General features: G+C 48.6%; 1 protein-coding gene across 2 annotated transcripts in view; it reads left to right on the top strand.

The window, feature by feature from the left end:
• Positions 1-5,033: 5,033 nt before the first annotated feature.
• Positions 5,034-22,283, top strand: part of Kcnd3 (potassium voltage-gated channel subfamily D member 3) — a 218,620-nt gene continuing 201,370 nt past the window's right edge. For both annotated transcript variants that reach the window (XM_090334430.1, XM_090334429.1), the window contains exons 1-2: positions 5,034-5,722; positions 12,415-13,580. In XM_090334430.1, the coding sequence (XP_090190556.1) occupies positions 12,475-13,580 (1,106 nt within the window). In that variant the 5' untranslated portion in view covers positions 5,034-5,722; positions 12,415-12,474. The remainder of the gene's footprint in view (positions 5,723-12,414; positions 13,581-22,283) is intronic.

Here is a 22,283-nt window from a genome sequence, read left to right as displayed (position 1 = left end):
CCAGGGCTGAGGGATAGAAAAACCTTTTGGATCTTCAAAGTGAGCCTCAGTCGATGCTGCCTGCAGAGACCAGGCCAATGCGCTCTTCTCAACTACATTAGTTTTTCAGGGGCCTCCTTTCTTCCCACTCGGACAAGACGTCAATCCCATCCACAGAACATTACCTCCTTGGGATGAGCCAGGGTATGGTACAACAACTGCAACTATAACTACACACACACACACACACACACACACACACACACACACACACACACACACACTCTGGGTATGGCTAAGGAAGTGCCAAGACCTGGTTATGAGGTATAAAACTATGAAAACCATATCACAAATCTGAGACCATTAGTGGCTTAGTAGTGTGAACAGAAGTTCTGGATAGACCTGATTTGTAATTTTGGCTTTGTCACTTACCAGCTGTGTTGCTTTGGGAAAAACATTTTATTTAGTTTATTTCACTGTATTTCAGCTGCCTCCCCTGCAAAATAGGTTCTAACCTATGTGGCACTAACCCACATCACACATGATGGGTGAGAAAATGCAGATAACTTTCCTCACATAGAATAATAAATAAAAACGTTGGCTGATGTCATAGTGAGTATGCACATGTCTGAAACGATCTTTTAAAAGCACAGGCACAGTTATACAAACAGTGTTTGTATATCAAGAAGTTTAAACAGCTGGCTTGAATTCTTTTTATGGGATTATTGTTCATATTGCACCTTGGGAAATGTGAGAAATTTTTCTCTAGATATTTCTCCATTGTCTTTGCTCACTTTTCTGTGGTATCCCATTTCTGTAGCCTTTGAGCTACCTATTCCTTTCTCATCTGCAAGAACTGATGAAATAATTTAGATTAGCATCAAGTAACTATTCCATTCAGAGATAGTCTTCATGCTATAACAAGACAGAGATGTAAGACAATAAAAATATAGTGTGGGTAATTTCTGGTATTCATCAGAGTAATGAGAGAAACTTGGGGACTCGGGAGCTCTTTTAGACTCCACACCATTTCTGTCATATATAAAACTCACCCCAATAATGCAATCATATGCAACAAGGAGGCTTCTCTTAATTATGCAGCTAGAAAATCTAGTCTCCAGCCATTGTGGGAGTGTTTTAATGAGAGAATGTGTGTTTCAATCTCCTTTCAGTAAACAGACAGAGCTCATAAATGCCAAGATTCCTTCTAGCATTGTACATCTGTGATTCTCAGTGCTTTTGTGCTTCAGAGCTCAAGTTGAGAGTTGGGTAAATTTTTGCCTTACTGGGTTTGGAGAGGACCCAGCTATAAAGCCATTATTGCGTTGGTGAGTCAATAAGCAAACAAAGCTAGTCCTAGAATGTGGCAAAAGGAAGAGTTGAGAGCCGCACACAAATCACCCAGCCTCCCATCCCACTAGTGTTCCTGCCAACCACCTTCTCCTTGCCATCTATAAATAGTGGGTATGCCTGTCTACCGGGAAGGATTATTGAAGGTCTAGCAAACAGCCATCAGTGAGTGGCCCTCCAGCTGTAGGCTGGCATTTGAAGCCTGGTACAAGCCAGGACTGATAAGTTCCCTTTGGATCTCTTGGACAACCTTTGTATACAGTCATCTTCCTGATCATAGTGTCCTAGGGTCACAATGAGGGGTGACCTCTCATTCTTATATGTTCATGGACTGAGAAGAGATGGACTCTACATCTAAGCAAACACTCTCAACATTCAGTAGTGTGATGTGAATAGAAAGCGGTGGCAGGCTCAAAGTAGGAGGACCCCAAGACCAAGGAGAAGAAGGAGCCACCTCTGCTAACCACCTCTGCTAACTACCTCTGCTCCACTTGCAGAAAGCCTTGCTCTATGTAATCAGAAATGCTGGGACTATGTGAACACTGAGGTCCTAGAATTTATTGATCCTCTGAGGAAACTCGAGGGCTTCAGATATGGCCAGCCCCTTCTTCATCCCCACCTTGAGATCCTTCCTCTTATTCCGTTACCAGAAACTTTCCCCTTTCTGTAGCTCGATAAAAAAAAGCTATCCCAACAAGGTGAGCTCAACTAATTGTGGGCTACTGCTTAGCATAGTTATTGGTGTGTGTGTGTGTGTGTGTGTGTACATACTTGTACTCAGTCTGGCAGTTCTTTCTCCCTAGCCTTATTTCTCTGCACCTTCTGCTTGTACCACTCCTATCTCGAACAATAACAATACTATTGTATTCCTGCGCTCCAAACACAGCACCAAGTGCTTTATGCTAATTTATTTACTTTTCACAACCCTATGAGACAGCTAGTGTCATTTACTGACATTTTACAGATGAGGAGATCACAGTAGAGAGAGGTGAAATAGCTTGTCCAAGGTCACACAACTAGGCATATTTAAAGCCAGGCAGTCTGATACATAAAATTTGTACTTCATTTTTTTTTTCTACTTGGAAGTATGAAGCCTACAACCCTTAGAGAAACAGACCCACCTCCAAAATTCCTTCCCCAACATGAGGCAGATTACTGAAGCAGGAGATCCACTGTAAAGAAGGGTAGGAGCCACTTTTTGGGTCACTCAGGCAAGCTTCAAAGACTAAGCTTGCACAGCGCATCCTTGCCTAGGAAGCAGTGGCACAGACACACATCACCTGGCATATGCATGTGCACACACACACACACACACACACACACACACACACACACACACACACACACACACACACACAGCCGGGGCCAGTTCAGTGACTGAACCAATGCCTCAGCTGTGCCATTGGCAAGACGAGGAAATCTAGTGCCCTGGCAGCTCCTGACTTTTCAGTTCCTATTTAAAATGTCTGAATTGGGAGCATCGACAAGCTCCCAAATTAGCTTTTTAAATAGAAACCGAGAGTTAAAGGAAAAGCGGCCGTGTCATGGGGGAAAAGCAAGTGAAAATCCCGGCCAGGCCAGGCCACAGGCAGGGGGTGGGGGGGGGGCAGACACAGGGTAGTGCTGGAAAGCAATGGTGGGCTAGTGGTCCCTGGAGGTGCCTGTTACAAGAGTCATCCAACTACCCCCAGGCCAGGGATCTGCTCTCCCTGACTTGGTCTCTATTTTCCAGGTCACCTGGCTATGGGGAGTGCTGCCAACAAAACTCCTACTGGCCTAGACTAGAAGTCTTATAGTTTTCTCTAGACTTCGTAGATGAAAAACTATTTCACTTAGACCCTGGCATATGAGCATGGAATGAATGGGAGTGAAAAGGGAAGAAATATCTGAATAAATCCACCCACCTCCCCAATGAAGACAGAGATTACAGGGTCCACAAAGATTACTTGCTCCACTAGTTGACCACTCCAGGGTGTATGGCTAGCCCCAGCTAACTGTTCCCTGAAACATCTAAGCTTTGGGGCAGACCCAGTTTCTGAGGTACCCCCAAAGCCTCAAAGCAGTGGTAGGGACACACAGGAGTTCAAACCTGGGCAGAAATAAAATACCTGGTTTCCACTGTCCCAAGATGGAGTCAAAGACCAAAGGGAAGTATTCTTCCTGGGACCTGTCCACCCACAGACCGAGGCACCTTCTCCAAAAGGTCAGAGAAGCTTCCCCTGAATGGAGGAGAAGGGAAGATCAGTGCCTGGGCCTTGCCTGAATTCTTCCTTGGTCTGCCAGGGAGTGGCAGTGTTGTTGATCATTATTACTATATGCAAATAAGCATGCAAATGCTATAACACTTTGGGACTCCTGGCAAATGCTAATTGGGCCCACACCCCCCTCTTGAAGGGCCAGTTGTGCACCTTGCAGGCCGACACTAACACTTAAGGGGGGGTTAAACAGCGTGAGAGCGTGGGCTCCAAGCTACCAGAGACGCACAGGGGCTGGGACCACAATCAGGAACCCTTACTCCTTATCCTGAATCAGGGCTAGGAATTGTCAGAAGCCAGGTGACCCACTCTGAATTCAGAAAAGTCTTTTGCCAGAAGAGAGTCTAGAACTCCCTTTGACTAGCTCATCCTCACCCTTGTTGCACACTTTGCGTTTCCCTTCCTCAAAGTCTCAGCACACTCTCAACACTTAAGAATTGGGATCTTCCAAGCCAAGCATTCCTGGTCTCTGCCAAGGCACCAAGCCGTGTGCCTTCTGAGCGGCAGGCCGATCCTGGGAATCCCAGCACCCAGGCCAGAGAGACACTGAGAAATCCGGCTCGAGTCAGCTCCTGGGCGAGGGCTGCGTCCTCTGTGTGCCATGGCCCTGAGGGTGAGCCCGTGGGCTGCACACTCTGCCCCCGGGGACGCACGCCAGCCTCTCTCGCACTCCCGGTCCTGGGCACTCAGAGGTGGGGATCCGAGGTCTCCGGGAGTGGAGACCCAGGATCAGGGTCGGCTCTGGGAGGGTGGGGACCGGTTCCGCTGTGAGACTTCTCGCCCCAAGTCCAGATTCTTGATTCTAGGTGCTGGGTCGTAGTGGTGCGGGAAAGAGAGCTCCCCCTGACCTTCCGAACGTGTCCCCAGGCTCCAGCAGGGGAGCCGCTCTGACTCGGGGTACAGGCAATCTGTGCCTCCAGGGCCCTCTCCAGCCTCCCCAACGCCGGTGACAGTCCGGGGGTCAGCCATCAAGCTCGCGCGGTGATCGGTTCCACCTGGCCAAGTGGCCGCTCTGCCTCAAGCAGGTGCTGCTGCCCGCGTGGACAGGGAGTGAGAAAAAGACACTCAGCTCGGCGCAGACGCCCCACGCGTGCACACGCCGGCGCTGCCGGCCACCTCGCCCGAGTCTCCTGTCACACACGCCCCCGAACCACGCTCACGCCTTACTCTCGGCTCCTCCCCCACCCCACGCCAAGCTCACCTTGCCACGCTCCCCACCGTGCCCACCCTCGCCGGCACGCGCGCTCACACCCGCGTCGGCACACTCCTCCACCCCCCAGGCACACCCTAGGATTCCAGGAGACGCACCAGGCTGTCTCCCCGCCCCCCTCCCCACCCCAGCACCCCTCCCGCTCACGCGCGCGCCCCTCTTTCTCTCTCTCTCTCTCTCTCTCTCTCTCTCTCTCTCTCTCTCTCTCTCTCTCTCTCTCACACACACACACACACACACACACAGTCACACTCACACACACCCCCGCGCGGAGTCACTCCCCCTCGCACGCCCTCGCCCCGGGCACCCTCCCGCCGCGAGGCTCCCGGTCCTCCTCCTCTCTCCCTCCTCTGCCTGGAAGCTCGCCGCGCTCCGGCCCGGCCTGGGGCCGCTTGGCCGGCGGGGTTCGGTAGGGAGCCGAGGGCGCAGCCTCGCCGCCTCCCCCGGACTCCCCTCTCCGCCCCGCCCGCGCCGCGCCCCCGCCGCCTCCCCGGGAGAAGGGACCTCGGAGAGGCAACCCCGCGGCCGGTCCGGCTGAGATCCGTTCCGCGCCGCCAACAGCGGGGGCAGCGATCGAGCCGGCGAGGGAGCCCGCGAGCCCGGGAGCAGAGCGGCGAGGCGGCGAAGGGACGCGCAGCCGAGCGAGCCGGGGCTGGAGCCACGGCGGCAGCGGCAGTGGCGGCGGGGGAGGGTGGGCCCCGAGGACCGACGGACGCACGAACCGACCGAGCGAGAGAGGGAGCGAGCGAGACTTCGCGGGCGAGAAGGAGCCGCCCGAGCGGCGGCGGCGGCTAGGCGCTTCCCCGCGAGGCTGGGCGCTCGGAGCCTCGGCGCACCCCCTCCTCCCCCGGCTCCCGGCCGGCCGCTGCTTCCTCGCGCGCGGGGCGCGGGGCGCGGGGCACGGGGCCTGGGGCTCGCTCCGCCGCAGGTAAGAGGGACGCGACCGAAGCCTTCTGGAGCTAGCAAGTGCGAGGAGCGCGGCTCCCACGCCTGTTGCTCCAGCTGCCCACGCGACACCCTCCCACTCCCGCACCCGGGTGGGTGGGCGCTGGGGCGCCGGAAGGATTGGGGGTGGGGCCGATGCCTGGAGGGGGGGAGCAGGCAGCCGGCCTGGGGGCGTCGGTTCCCTGGGCTGTGGAGCCACCTCTGGGCAGTGAGGAGCTGTGAGGTTTGGGGGTGGGGGTGTGAACCTCTGCCCTCTTTCCATTGGCCTGTCTTCCATCAGGGGTGCTGGAAGCAGCGCCCCGGGATCTGGCGGCAGGTGGCGAAGGCTTGTTGGGTCTGTGCTCTTTGTGAGTGGAGAAGGAGAGAAATGGCTGAGAGTGAAAGCTGGAAGCGCTTCTCAAAGTTCTCGGGCCGGCGAGCCTGCGGTGTGCCTTCCAGGGGCTGGGGGCCCTGCATTGAGTATGGGAGCGCTGGGCTAGCTCTCTAAGTGACAGGGCCCGTCGGGGCCCTGGGGGACAAGGTTCCAGAGACCGCTTTCGGCAGGTGCTTACACTGGGGATGAGGGGCCGGTGGGTCTGGGCAATAAAGTTACCTGGAGTCAACTCTATTCCTGGACTTGTTTAATGCAGGCATTTGAGTCAGGACCAAGATGCTCTGCTTTTATCCCAAGCAGATCCGGTAAGTGGGCAACAGGCTGAGGTTCCAGACCTCGAATCTTGAGGCAGAGAGAAGGCTTGGCGTGCCTGAACTTTCTCCTGGGGGCATAGGTTTGTAAGATCCGTTTATAACACTGGATGTACGTGGCTGTATTTCGCATTAATGTAGGTGCTGCTTAAATGCACATACCTCGTTTACTGTTACTTCGAGAGAGCCTAGATGTTGAATCGCTGTAGAAGGGACACGCACGAATTCAATTCAATGCATGTGCACATTCCCCGCGAGGACACATGTGGGCACATGGAAAGGAAATGATGTGTTTACTTTTCCTTGTCTCCACTTGAATGCAACAAGGAAGCAAGTATACAAAGGACCCCCAGAGGAAGAGAGATCCATGGCATGTTTCTTTTTGTGTTGAGGAGGCTGGAGAGAAATAAGGAAAAAGAGAAAGACTTTGAGAGTTCAGGAAACTGCCCTGTCCAACCTAGAAGTAGCATTGTGGAGAGGATGCCTGTGTCCTGGGATTGTGCCCCGGGCTTGTGCCCCCCAAATCACCAGTTTGGTTCACCCTATTATACCTTACTAACCAAGTCATTTGGACCTGGGAAAAACATCTTCCATATACATCTTGTTCACTTTCCCCTGTCCCCAGACAGGCCTCACTCTGGACCAAGGTATTGATTTAAGATTATGGAAAATAAGTTTCCAGAAACTCCACACTGAGGTCATTGAAGGGCAGACTTTGATGAGGTGACAGTTTTGTAGCTTTGAAGATTAGGTGTCAAATCCCAGGAAGGCTATCTGTCTGTTCACTCTGTCGGATCCATTGTGTCCATATTTTGGTCTTCTACTTTCAAAACAGAAGCTGTTCAATGGAGTGGCTGATTTTTCTTTTTTAAGCAAGAGGAACATGGTCCTCTTCCCAAGATTTTTCACTTTTGTCATTTTCTGAACTTACCTGTTTTAAATCTCTTCCTCAGCCCCCCTCCCTGACAAATCTTTCTCACTATCATACACTTCTACCAAAAAAAAAAATAGCTTCAGAGTTTTCATTTGTGAAGCATCCACGTCCTAGTAAAACCTTGGCATTTGAGGTATGCGCGGTACCATTGGTTGGAAATGGGGCCGCCAGGAAGTATTGGTGCTATCAGAGTGAGCACTGCAGTGTGAGCCATGGAGAAACCCAGTTTGAGCCAAAACATGCCTGGGTGTTGTATAGCGGGTATGGCTGGCATGGTCTAGGGTATAGTATCTGGTGTGGGATACTTGTCAACATTTTCTAAAATATGTGTACATGCTCATGTATGTATGCATGCACATGTATGTACACATGCACAAACATGTACACAGAAAGTAAATGCTCTAAATGTACAAAGAATTAATTGTTCCCTTATTGGTAACTTTTATCAAGAGAACAGATTTGGGCCATGTTCCAGCTGTAGAAAGAGCCTTGTACTTGCTTGTCTGTCTTTAGGAAAGTTGTCCTGAATTAATTCATGGAGTAAAGGTTTGGCCTTCGGAGCAGAGTTAAGATAGAGTGAGGATTGTTTATGCCTGCTCCTGAACTCTCAACTATCTGAAACCAGCTTGTAAGATACCTGTGGCCCTTGGGAAAGAGGACATGGTAAGGGGATGGGGCTTAGCCTGGCAGGTGCCTCACACTGGAGCTCAGGAATCAGGTGAACCCAAACTGTGAAAATGCAAGGGAAAGAAAGGCATTGTCTGGCCAGGCAGGGTTCCACAGGATACCTTTTAGATATTCCTGACACTTTGCCATTTGATTTCCGCACCCCCCTCCAGCCTCCAACCTTTGTGTCTCTAGATTCTATGATGGGATAAAGCCAGGAAGGGTCAAAGGTCCAAGGCCTAGGATCTGTGTCTTGTCTCCCTTTACTATCTTGGAGGATAACCAGTAGTTTGGTGAGTAGACCAAGCCTCACATTGCTCTGGGTTCCAAGTGACGCAGGTTGTGTGCCCTGTTCTGGGCACATGCCTCATCAGGAATTCCCAGAACTCCCTCTGCTGAGATGAGGCTCAGGCTAATTGCATCCCCACAGCAACAAGCCCAGATGCTCTACTTCCCGCTTTACATGGGCAGCTGTCATGCAGCAGTCTCTGTGAGGCCTGAGCTATTGCTTCAGTATCTTGGAGCCAGTGGAGTTAGGGATTATTTGAACCAAAGGACCCTCTGTTCCTCTTTTTCCCATTCTTTCATTTTCCAGATGAGAATGCTATGGCCTACACAGCCAATCACTTTTTTCCAAGTTCAGGATACAACTGAAACTGGAATACAAGGTTTACCAAGCCCTTGTTCTCTGCTGCCTGGGGATGATGGGGAGAAAGTCTCTGTATCTCTGTATCCTGCCTCTTGTGTGGGGAATGTCAGTATTTAACTGCACCTAGGTCAGGAAAGCCATTTGGCCATGAGCTGATTAATGACTGAAAACTATTAACACCTATACCCAGGGGACTTTGCAATTGGGAAAAAAAACTTTCTGATTCCTAATCTATAACCCATAACCTATAGAAGAAAGGTCAGAGGGTTTTTGTGGAAATAAAGTAAAAATTTTATGTAAAAGTGCCTAGGACAGGGTCACGAATATGGCTTAGTGGTAGAATGCTTGCCTAGCATGCATGAAGCCCTGGGTTTGATTCCTTGGTACCACATACACTTGTGGCTCAAGTGGGAGAGCAGTAGCTTTGAACAAAAGTGTTCAAGGTCAGTGCTCAGGCCCTGAGTTGAAGCCCTAGGACTGGCACAAAAAAAAAGTGCCTAGGACAGTGTCCAGAACATTATCAGTGCTCAGTAAACATTAAGTGAGTCAGAGTTAGTCATCTGTGACCAGTGTTTAGCTCGTGGGTTTGGTTGCAGTGCTTTTGGTCCTTTGGCAGCCTAGCTATGCATTGTTAGGGGATTGGAAAGCCTCCTAATCCAAAGAGAGCAAGGTTCATGATAAGAGTGAATTTCTTGCAGAAAGATACAAAATGCAGGAGATGATTCTGCATCCTCCTGCCAGTGGTGTATAGATGACCCATTGCCATGGATGAGTGACCCCAGTCTTTCTACAGTTCCAGTAATCAAGAGCTCATCAGGCCCACACCGTTTTTCTATTCTCTGAATGGTGACACTGATAGGAAATGCCATTGTCATATGTATGGCTGAATCAACCTTCCTTTACTAGGGAGCAGAGGAACTTGTGAAAATTCCTCTTAGTATGTAGGTAGAGAAACTGAGGCAAAAAGCTCCTTGTAAACACTTGACTGAAGCTATGGATTCATCTCTGTCTTAAAGAGCTCATTGTCTGTTTGAAGAGAGAAGTCTCAACCCTGACAGCCCCTGAGATGTATTAGCAAAGGATAGAGTAGAATCAATGGAACAGAAATAACATCAGTAAAACAGGATTTCTAGCTTGAACACCGCACTATGCTACCCACTAAGCTGTGGTGGAGAATTTGAGGCCCTGTGGTCTTTTTACTTAAAGAGCTTAGTGAGGAATGGGCAGAGGCAGAGAGCGGCCTGGCAGCACTCTTGACTCCATGCTAAGACTGCCTGGGTTTACATCTTCCTGCCTGTTTGTTGATCTTTTCATACTCATTAAAACTATTTTTTTTCATCTTCCTCATCTGCAAAATGAAGACTACAGTGGCATCTATCCTTGCAAGGATTCGGGTGAGGTTCATGGAAATGGTCCTGGAAACACATAATGTTGTGATCAACCTCAACACTCAGTAAACCACTTGGAGTGGAATCCATGCCTGAACCAGAAAGCTTATAGTTTTAGAGGCTGCTTTGCATCCCTAAGCCTAGAAGGTTTTTTTTGTTTATTTGTTTGTTTGTTTGTTCTGCCAGTCCTGGGGCTTGAACTCAGGACCTGGGCTCTGTCCCTGAGCCTCTTTCTGCTCAAGGCTAGCCCTCTACCACTTGAGCCACAATGCTATTTAATGCTTTTTCTGAGTAGTTTATAGGAGATAGTCTTAGAATTTCCTTTCCAGGCTGGCTTCCAACCATGATCCTCAGACCTCAGCCTCCCGAATAGCTAGCATTGCAGGCATGAGCCACCAGTGCCTAGCTCCGCTTGCTATGAGATGGAGTGAGATGCCTTGTAGAGACCTTTAGAGCATAGAGTTCACTATTGTCAGCCACAGTTGTTAAAGAAACATGCTCAAAGTATCTGGAATAGTTTTTACAGCATGGTGGTTGCTAGAGCAGAAAGGTAAGCAAGGTGCTGAGAGCCTAGCAGAAGAAGAAAGTCTCACAGTGGGAGAAGAGGCATATCACAGAGGGAATGAACAGGATTCAATAGGAAGAGTGAGAGGGCCAACACAAGCAGGATAGCCCAGAGAGACAGACAAGCAGGGTCTGTTCACAAGCCAGTCTCTGCTCTTGTTGCTGGAGGCTAGGCTTGGCACATGGACTCTCATCTAGAAGGTTAAGCCAGGATCCATTTGTGGAGATGCTGAGATTTTTGGCTAAGAAGTTTGGATTTTATTTTATAGGCTATGAGGTAAAACACAATCAGAAACTGTCTAGTTTCAGAGTCATCCCGGTGGAAAAGTCCTGTGGCAGCTGAGGACCGAGAGAAACCAGAGGATCTGGAAGTCAGGGGCAGGTGAAGCAGTGTTCCAAGACTTTGTATAACAGGCAGAGAAAAAAAGGAAAAAAATAAAAAGAAAACAACTTCCAAGACTCTCCTCTGCCTCATTTATTTAAACACAGAGTCAAACCACGTGAATGCCAACAGGATCCAAATAATTCTGAGTTAGGAGTTGTTCTGTGTGATGAGTTTAGGATTATGGAGACGAGTGTGCCAACCCCAAACAATTTCCCATCACTGTTACGTGTTTCTGTGTCACCACATGTCTTCCCACAGATGGTATACATTTGGGGATTGCAGAGTCATTTCACTATCGTCTTGAAAAAGCCAGATTTGGGAAGGTAAATCTGTTTCCCAAAGCCAAATATAGTTCTCCACACCACTGTCCTTTCCATCTATGCAGGTGATGGAGAAATGTGGATGAAGGGACAGGGTGACCCAGCTCGGGAAGGATTTCAAAGGGTGTGGTAGGGGCCAGGTGAGAGAGGTTGGCATGGGAAGAAATATTGTTATATAACTAGAGGGAACTCTGGGTGCTGGGCAGATGGAGATGAGAGGCTGAGAATCAAGGGAAGGCAACGAATGTGGATCAAGTTCCTGGGAGGATGGGGGATAGACAATGTGTGGAATGCATATGGACCCAAGAATCCAAGAAGTCCTTGTGAGTGAGAGACCCTACCCGGCCCCCCTAACCTTTCCCATGAAGGACATCATGCCGGAGAAGCGCTGATTGGATCGTGGGTTGTTAGGACAAGGAATGGGGTGAAGAAGTATCCCAAAGCCTAGCAACTCTGCCAGAGAAAGCCTTCTCCGTGGGAACTGGCATCAACGGTCACTCTAGCTGCAGAGACATTTCCAGAAAAGCGGCCGCCCTACAATCCTCCTCTAGGGGAAGGAATGGAAAGGATGTATCTACCCGCTCTCCCTCATTCACACCCCCACCCCTGATTACCCTGGTGGATGAAGAGGGAAATAAAAATTAGCATGTTTATCCCACTTTTAAATTCATTTAATGAGAACTCATTTACCCTCTCCCAATTTAAATTCGTGATAAACGCCATAACCTTTCAGAGCTGATTATTACCCTCTTCTTCCCACACCTTCCTATGAGAGAGGCTTTCCCTCCAAATACTCCAGAGCCTTCTTGGAACCTGATTGGTCAGGCCGTCAGCAACATCCGGTGAGCCCAGCCCCTCCCAGCCCTTCCCACCCCCGCCCGGCCTGGTCCCAGCCCCTGCGTGCTGCTCTCTCTCCCAGCTAAGAAAGAAGGAAGGGCGTCCCAGTCTCCACTGCGTGGTGGTTTCGGGGGTCTATGACTTGGCCTTGGAGACTCGGGCCGTCCCTCACCAGTGACCCCCACCCCCTTATATCCCCGCTGACTCCAGAGGGACTCAGTCCTTGCTCTGCTCTCTCCTGTCCCCAGGGGCTGCCGCCGAAGACACTCCAAGCTGGTGTCCAAAAGTGAGCAAGAACTGGAGTCACCATGGCGGCGGGAGTTGCAGCCTGGCTGCCCTTTGCCAGGGCTGCGGCCATCGGATGGATGCCCGTGGCCAACTGCCCGATGCCCTTAGCGCCGGCGGATAAGAACAAACGGCAGGACGAGCTGATCGTGCTCAACGTGAGCGGACGACGGTTCCAGACGTGGAGGACCACGCTGGAGCGCTATCCGGACACGCTGCTGGGCAGCACGGAGAAGGAGTTCTTCTTCAACGAGGACACCAAAGAATACTTCTTCGACCGGGACCCGGAAGTGTTCCGCTGCGTCCTCAACTTCTACCGCACCGGCAAGCTGCATTACCCGCGCTACGAGTGCATCTCGGCCTACGACGACGAGCTGGCCTTCTACGGCATCCTCCCCGAGATCATCGGAGACTGCTGCTACGAGGAGTACAAAGACCGCAAGCGGGAGAACGCCGAGCGCCTCATGGACGACAACGACTCGGAGAACAACCAGGAGTCCATGCCCTCGCTCAGCTTCCGCCAGACCATGTGGCGCGCCTTCGAGAACCCCCACACCAGCACCCTGGCTCTGGTCTTCTACTACGTGACTGGCTTCTTCATCGCCGTCTCGGTCATCACCAACGTGGTGGAGACGGTGCCCTGCGGCACGGTCCCGGGGAGCAAAGAACTGCCCTGCGGGGAGCGCTACTCCGTGGCCTTCTTCTGCCTGGACACGGCGTGCGTCATGATCTTCACCGTGGAGTACCTGCTCCGGCTCTTCGCCGCGCCCAGCCGCTACCGCTTCATCCGCAGCGTCATGAGCATCATCGACGTGGTGGCCATCATGCCCTATTACATCGGCCTGGTCATGGCCAACAACGAAGACGTGTCCGGAGCCTTCGTCACGCTCCGGGTCTTCCGCGTCTTCAGGATCTTCAAGTTCTCGCGCCACTCCCAGGGCCTGCGCATCCTGGGCTACACCCTCAAGAGCTGTGCCTCGGAACTCGGCTTCCTGCTCTTCTCCCTCACCATGGCCATCATCATCTTCGCCACCGTGATGTTTTATGCGGAGAAGGGTTCCTCCGCCAGCAAGTTCACGAGCATCCCGGCTTCTTTTTGGTACACCATTGTCACCATGACCACACTGGGGTAAGTGAGTACACCCGTGCAGCACTGCACCTGGAGGGCGGGGGAGGAGGGGCGGATCACGAAGCATTGTGCGGAGACATGAGTGGGGATTGATTTGGCAAGAAGAGTGGCCTTCCTCCAGGTCGTGGGAAGCAGGAGAGTGACGTCATCAGAAGCAGAAAGCACCTGAGTGGTTTGTTTGAGGGTGGGTGACTTGCTCAGAATTGATTATGGGGTGGGCATGTGTAGATTTTTTTTTAAATAAAAAGTAGGAAATTAAGTCACTGTTTTTTTTTTTACAGCCATGCATTGTGTGTGTGTGTGTGTGTGTGATGGTGACTGCATTCTTCTGTACTTCTGTGCTTCTATGGGCTGTCCAGGAGAGGTCCTGGCAGTGGGTGTGGAGGAAGAGGGCTGTGAGAAGTTTGGTGAATGGTGTATGGAAACATCAAGACTACTTCTCTGGAGCCTTCCTGTGTTTCTTCTCATAGTATATGTGGATATATGTAAGCTGCTTCTTCTCTTGCCTAACTTTTCTCCTCTGCTACCACAGAGGCTCAAGGTTCAGTGGCTCTGATCGGACTTTCTCTAAGTGACACTAGGCGAACTCAGATTTTCTTCCAATCAAGGCACCTCAATTTTCATTCTCTTCACCGCCCCTCAGTAAGAAAACAGCAGTTTTGATTTCTCAGATTGAGTCAGTGATGGATAGCTTGACCTCCCTTCATGCCTATGAGATTGATGGTCTGAATGAATGGATTGCGTGATCAAACAGAAGCAGCAATATGATCAGGAGAGGGACAGGTGCTGAGGAAGGTCTCCGTGACTCTGCCTCCTCCAGCTCTCTGAGTTATCTTCTCCATTGAGGTCACAAAAATGTATTTATGGTGCTGGACTGTACAGCTTTCCATCAAGGGAAGGGGCTCAGAAAGGAGATTATGGTGTTCACCCTAACAGGATTAGAGCCAATAAAAAGCCAGTTTATGGAAACATAGATTTCATAGGAGTTTCTGCTTTAGCTGTTGGAAGCCACTAAGGCTAATGCAAAATCCCTCCACAATTCATATGCGGGCTCTCTGTTTGCTTAGGCCAGGAAGCATTATATTGCTGATGGAGAGTTCATGAAGCTTTTTATTTGGTCTTCGACAATTCAGGTGGTGGCATCCTGGTGATTTGATTTTTTCTGGCTGAAATCCCGTGGTGATAGTGGTGTCCGTTTTTCCATAGGGCTGTGTGAGTGGCTGTGCGGGTGCTTACTAGTGAGAAGCCCTTTTAAGCTTTGTCATCCTGTGATGGGAGGGGAAGGGAACAGCAAGAGGAAGAGCAGAAGGGGTGTCCCCGTCCATTTGAGAATACCATATTTGATCAGTTTGATCATTTCCTTTATCTCTGACTGAGTAATGGACACTCTCTTGCCTTTTCCTCCTATGCCACACACACACACACACACACACACACACACACACACACACACACACTTCTTCAAACAGCTGCTCACCCAGAGTAGGTAAGAATGGTTATTTGACTTTGTCCTCAAGTTGTAGATGTGAGCTTTATCCATACTGAGATATTTAGAAATAATAGGCTAGTTGGCAGGACCTTTGTCCTTTCGAGGCCGACCCTGATCAGCCTTTCACCCTTGTGAAGAGGACTTTATCCATGAGCAGTCACCCTTTCCCAACATCCAGTGCACTCCTGGCGTGGGTGACTATCCAGAACTCAAGTGCCTCTTAGGGTATTCAGGATAGCAGAGGGAGAGACCTGGAGAGGAATAAACATGGGGCAGATTGATGGGTGTCCGAGTTAAAATGGGATTGTTCCAGAGGAGACCAATGGAAACTTCACTGGCCGGCGGCCTATTACTTTTTATTAGTAGTATAACAGCATATGGGTATCTACTACGTGTCAGCAGTGTACTAAGTACTTTGCATATATTATCTCTAGGCCTTCACAGAAGCCTAGTAGGTAGGAAAAGTTTTTATAGCCTTAGATATAAATACAGAAGGTGAGGCTCAGAGATGTTAAGTAAATTTTCCATTGTCATATAGCTGATAAGGGGCAGAGATGAGTTTGACACTCCACACTGGCTGCTTTCAGGGCCTGTTCTCTCATTCCATTGCTCCTATTGCTCCTTCCTCCATTAGAGCCCCTAGGTAGAAATCAGAACTTCAGGGTTATTACTTTTTTAGATCTCCTTAGAGTGTTATAATCTATTCTAGTCATATTGCTAGTCCAGAATACAACCACCCAGTGAGTACTGTATGCCAGGCACTGTGCAAGGCACACAGAGACTCTATAAATCAAGCATTTCTTCTATACCCTTTGTAAGGCTGCCTTAGGAATTAATGGTTGCTTCAAGAGAAGCACCCAGAATTTTGCTGCCTCAGAGGAAGCTGCTGATCTCCTTTGGCATGCATCCTGTAGATCAAGGAGCAGATGCAATATGGGGAGGTGAATTGGTTTAGCCTCATATCTCCTTTGTTAGCATGGGGGTGAGGAAGCAGAAGACTGCCAAGGAGTGACTGCAAAGAGGAAGAGGAGGATGCTTGTATGGGGAGAAGTGTGATTCCTCTGACTTTGGGCCCTGTGGACTTCCTCGGCCTGCAACTGATGATGGAATTTCTTTCTTATTTCGCATGTATGATGAAAAGTGTCTGACTTTTGGGAAGAGAACCAAATGAACAAGAAAGGACCGTTAGTTGTATCATCCTTAAACTCAGATAAATTGCTAGAAAGAAGGCTCCACCCTGGCTAGTGTAGCTCAGGGCAAAATCAGGCTGCTTTGACTTGAGTCAAAAGTTGGCATCATTTACTTGACTATACATAGCAGATGCTTGACAAAAAGCTTTTTAATGGATGGGTCAGTGAAGATGGGGCACCCTCTCCATTTGCCTGGCCTGATACTGTTCTCAGTCCTTTCTAGACCTACCTGTGGTCTCTTGGGGGAGGAAGGGTAGAATCAAAGATTGAGCCTGTAGGGCCTACACTGTCACCCTGGCCCTGCTGCCCTGTCCTAGCCCTGGTCCTTCTTTACTGGCATCTTCTTATCCCTCCTGGAGGCCTTCATTGGCTCTTCCCTGGACAATCATCTCTCTCTCTCCAGCCTAGTTCTGTGATAACCATACTCAAGCCTATCTTTTCCTTACTCTATACTACCATTTGAGTCCCAACTGGTTATGGAATACGGAGAACCAACACCCACCCATAGTCCAGTTTCTTCCAACAGTTCATAACAGACACCTCCTTTTTCCTGTCTCTGACCCCTGCCTGCCTTTCTCCTTCCCCAAGCTCTTGTTCTTCAATCTGGAGAAAGCCAGTCTTCAGCTCCTTTGCAGAGTCTGACAGGCTGAGAGGAGGCCCAGGGTGAGAGAAGGCATTTGCTCCTCCTGTTGCCAGCTCTGTCTGCTTTCCCAGGCATCTCACTCATAAATTATGAGGTGACCTCTAGGGAGGGATCTCTTGAAGCCAATTATCATCGTTTATTTAATAATTGAAAATACCTTAAGCACACAAGAATAATGACAAATCAGACTGCCACCAAGTCTTGAAGACAGCATTCCTTTCAGCCTCCTATGCTGATGGGGAAGACCCCCTGAGCTGCGCCCAACCTTCCTTTGTGCTCCCCGGACACTTGGGTTCCCAAATGCACCATTCCAGGACTAATTTCAGTGCTCATAATTGATGCTATAAATAAAATAAATCCCCAATTACCTCAGTTAATGGAAGGAAGAGATAACATAGAACAATATTAAATAAGACCAACGTAACTGGTTTGGGAGTGCATTAAATGGTATAAACTTTTTTGTGGAAGCAGTTTCCAATTCTTAAATTTGTTTGACATCACAAAGGATCTGATGCAGACCTTGGGACAGCTCAGTAGGGACTGGGGATTGGGGCAGGGGGAGCATGGAAAGGAAAGCCTCATGAGCAAGCATCCATCATGGATGCAGACCTGCCTGGGATGGGATGCTCTTGGATGCCTCAGGGGCAAGGAATTGGGCTCAGGAGAGGAGCTGATCTGCTTCTGTCCTGATGAGGTGGCCTGCTGCCACTGGTTGGCTCAGTTATATAATTGAGATCGGCAGCCTATCTGTCACCCCATGCTCAGAGATGAGAGAGCTTTTGACAGTGTCCAAAAATCACTTTAACGAAAACAGAATCGATTTTTACTTCTTCCAAGCATGAAGCAGCCTCCAGGTGATTTGCATTTCCCTTTAAAACACAGTCCTGGAAAGGGGCCTGCCTGAGGCTCCAGGAGGCTGAGAGAGCAAGCCTGGGAGATGAAGATAGGAAGATTGTGGTCTGGGAGTCCTTGATCAGGACAGGAAAGGAGCTACTCTCAGATCTGTTTTTGTTAACCCTTGAAGTTCCAGAGTTTCATGTGTGTCTTCCTCTCCTATTACCAGCCCACCTTCCAGTGCCTCCCTCAGCCTGGACACCAGCTACTGATAGCAGTTGGATGAGAGTGGGTCCCTGCTCAGGGGACTGATTGCAAGATGCTTCATAGAACAAATTACTTCAAAGTCTTTCCTTGATTGGTATTTCTTAACTGACCATTCTCTGATGCTGAAATTCCCCAGAGAGAGTGCAGATTTGCATCCCAACAAAGAAATGCTCATTCCGTCAATGCCTACTATGTGCCAGGCATGAAACACAACACAATAGATGTCCAGCAGTCCAGTATAAGGAGCAGACATAATGGATCAAATGGGACTCGTTTCCCTTCCTTTGAACTTGAATACATCCTTCTAGAGATGACCTTTCTCTTATGCCCAGTCTTATGGACTTGAATCATTTTCCCAGCTTGAGCCCACATCATCTCCCCTCAGAGACCTTCCTGAGCTTCCAGGAGCTGGGGGCCCTCTTCTTGCATCCCATTACAGTTGTGTATCCTTCCATCTTGTCTTTGCCACATTTTATGAATTCCAGATGCTTGTGTATCTTTCTTCCTGGGATGTGCAATCGTCTAGGGCAGGCCCTTGTAAGATAGGTGTCTAGCACAGCGCCATATAGACAGATAGATAGATAGCCTCGGGACCTATTTGTTCAACCAAATAGTTTTGTCCAGCTCCAACCTTCCCACTTGACAATCACCTGCTGGCCATATGACAGTGCTATCCAGATGTTACCTCTGCTGTCACATCAGGCTGTCAAGCAGGGTGGAGGGGGGAAGGGTAAGGGGCTTCTTGCTAGGGATGTTTGTATCAAACTTTTGTACTATTTGGGGCTGCGTGGCCAGACTCTCCTCCAGACTCCAAGGTAGAGCAAAAAGGGAGCCGTAGGTAAGCTTCATACTCAAAAATTGTTTATTTCATAAATGTTTATTGCATGTTCACTACGCATTGGGAATATAGCAGTGAAGAGAACGGTCTTGTATACTTTATATTCTAGCAAACAGGAACAGTAAATAGATAAATAAATGGATAATACCAAGTATGAGAGAAAAACAAAATATGATGTGACAGGGGATAGGGAGTTCTGAGTGGGGAGGGGATGTGGAGCAAGGGGGAAGTTGTTGTTTTATATTAGGAGATAAAGAAGGGCCTCTCAAATAAGTTGATAGTGAGCAGAGACCTGGAGGGATGTGGATAGCATGGGGAATGGCATTCTAGGCAGGAGGGGCCTTTGTGCTATATTTGGACCAGAGAGAAGACCCAAATGGTTGAGCTACATGAGAGAAGGAAATAAAGTATCAGAAACAAGACCAGAGAGGTAGGTAGTAGAGAAATGGTTCATGCAGGCGCTTCATGACCAGGATATGGACTTTGCCTTTTACTCTGCCTGGTATGAGAATCCACTGCAGGTGTTTTGAGCTGCTAAGCTTATTTTTCAAAGCATCTTGAGTAGTAGGGGAATAGGTACAGGTTAGTGCTCCATTGCTGGGGAGAGGCCATCATGAGAATCGGAGCAGGTGATGGTGGCTAGAATGGAAAGTAGGGGCAGTAGAGATTGGAGAAATCAGGAGTTCTGCATATGTATGAAAGTTGAGGCCAAGGAAGCTTTCTCAGCAAGCATCTCAGAGTAGGCATGCTGTGAGCAGGGCGCGTCTAGACTTGTATAGAACTCTCCTTTCAACTCAGGATATAGTTACAGAGCACTAGACAAGGTGTTGTGCATGTGCCACAGCCTTAAGAACAGTCTTGACTCAGATACAGACAGAGGCTACTCTCAGACTGAGAGCTGCTTCAACAAGGGTGGAACATAGGCTTCAGAGGTGCAGAAGAGGGAAAAGTTGATTCATACCCAGGGAACTGGAAGCATCACATTGGATTGGTCCTCTCAAATCACTGAAATTTTAGAACAGGGATTTCCAGGGTGGTACTCATGCCATAGCTCCAAATCCATCTCAACCTCTCAGGGATTGAGGTTTTGTTTGTTTCCCTCTTTAAACACACCATAAACACAAACACGACTCTTGAGGAGCCGCAATTATTCTGCCTCAAAATAGTGTAAATAAAAAGCAGCAGGCCCTCCCTCTCTCTAGCAGGGGGAAGAGCCCCTGAATCACTGCTCAAGTGTTTTTATTTCCCTCATCCAAGAGAAAGTGGCTTTCTCAGGCCATTCAGGAGGCTGGTCTAATTTCCATGATAGCTGGTAACTAGGAAGGCACAGTACCTCTTGTGCCTCTGGACATGATAAGGCAGAGCACTCCTCCTGCCTTGTCTTTGGGCAGGTGACCCTGCACACAGCCAACCATTTCCAGAAAGCCATCGCTCTACTGATTATTCATCTTACATGTGGTGTCCATCTTCTAGTAATGTCTAACTCTTGGCATTTCTTTTCTGGAAAGTAGAGACTTTCCCCTAGCAATTCATTTTGGAACATATGCATAGTACTAACTTCAAACAAACTTCTGAGAAGGACCTATTTAGGACAAGAAGGAAAGTAGTACCATATAGTTTTAGGCCTCTCAAGTTCTCTACCAAAGGCACAACTTTTCCTGGCTCCAGGAGTTCGCCTCCCACTCACCTAGCCAACTTTTCTCAGGCTAGACACTGGCCTCTTCTCTCTCGCCTCAGCCTAGGTCTGTGCCACAGATCGGTGTGTGGGAAGGTAAGACTGAGGAGAGAAGAGAGTTCAGCCTTTGCTGACCATGACTAGATGGAAGAAGATTACATTTCGCTCATGTAATCATATTCAGTGTGTCAGGACTCAAAGGAGTGTCATTAAACTAAATCAGAAAAAAAATCATTTTAATATAAGTGCCAGCTCACACACAAGCTAGTTGATGGAGAGATGGATGAGGTTGGGTACACCTCCTTTGTAATGTGACACTATAAAATCCCATCACCTTCATTATTTCCCACCAAGCCAACGCATCATAATACCCGTGAGTGGCAGAACAGCTTGAATTTAATATACAGAAAGTCCAATCAAACAATAAATGGATAGAACTATATAAAGAAACCATTTCCTGGGAGGCTTGCTCTATTCTCTGGGATTCAGCTCCCTGACACATGAAATGTGCATCAATTTTCCCCAACTAATGCAGCTGCTGACTCACCACATGTGATATTTGTTTGCCTCAGAAGTAGCAAAGGGTTCTCCCTCCACTACATTATCTGGATACCATTTCAAAATTACAAATTTCACTTTCCTTGATTTGCATGCAGGGGTTCCCAGGGCCACAAGCCTGGAAGCACAGCCCTGCCTCTATCCCAGACTTCAATTCTCCCAGTGCTAATTTTGTCATCTTCCTTAAACAAAAACAAGTGCTGGTGGCTTATGCCCATAATCCTCACAACTCAGGAGACTGAGATTGGAGGATCATGGTTCAAAGCCAGTGTAGGCAGGAGAGTTTATGATACCCTTATTTCCCATTAACCACCAAAAAAAATGTGGCTCCTGTGGTAGAATAAGCATCCTTGAGCAGGTAAAGCTAAGGGCCATTGCGCAGGCCCTGAGTTCAAGTACTGTCACCAAACCAAAACCACAGTCCTTACCCTGTAGTGGGATATTCAGGGGGCTGGAAGTCTCTACTGTTGGCAGTTATCATAAAGAAGCCATCCTACCTTGCTGCATTCATTCCTCACTTTGAATGTCTGTGACATTTGTGCTCATCCAGGGTCCTGCCTTTGAAGTGATATGGAGCAGAGTTTTATTTCTTACTTTCTATGCTTTTCCCCAAAAGTGTAGTTCACCTCACCTCTCTCCCTAGCAGTTTTTGATAGACTACAAACACAAATATAGCAGGTCAGCCAAACAGAACTAAAAACAAAACAACAACAATAAAAACAACTCACTTAGAAGTCACACAAGACTGTCGAAGATGGATGAAAATAATGTGATAGTTTTTTGTTTTGTTTTGATTTTTTCCTCTGGTGTAAGATTCTTTTTGATGCTGTTTTTCAAATGACATGGATAACTGAGAGTTAACTATAATTATAGGCTTGGAGCTGCTGAAAAGTATCATTAGTTTATTTTTACTTCTTTCTGGACATGCATACTTAAGCAGGAAAAAAAAAGCCCTCGGAGAATTAAACTAACCAAAATCACAACTGTGGACAGCATAGATCTTCATTCGATTCAACAAACATTATTGAACTCCCAGTATTTACGAGGGACATTATTAGGCAGTGTTGATAATATAAAAATAAATAAGATATTGGTCCTACAAAGTTTGCAATATAGCAAGGGATTCAGTATGTGCACAAGAGTGTTCAAGAGAAGGGGGTGGTGGATATGTGGAAATAATCAGCATGTTTCTTACAGAATAAATGCTAA

Source organism: Megascapheus bottae, chromosome 6 (genome assembly GCF_031878675.1).
Source record: "Megascapheus bottae isolate mThoBot1 chromosome 6, mThoBot2.hap1, whole genome shotgun sequence".
Classification (NCBI taxonomy): domain Eukaryota; kingdom Metazoa; phylum Chordata; class Mammalia; order Rodentia; family Geomyidae; genus Megascapheus; species Megascapheus bottae.
The sequence above is the reverse complement of the archived record's forward strand: the minus strand, read 5'-3'. Positions and strand labels throughout refer to the sequence as shown.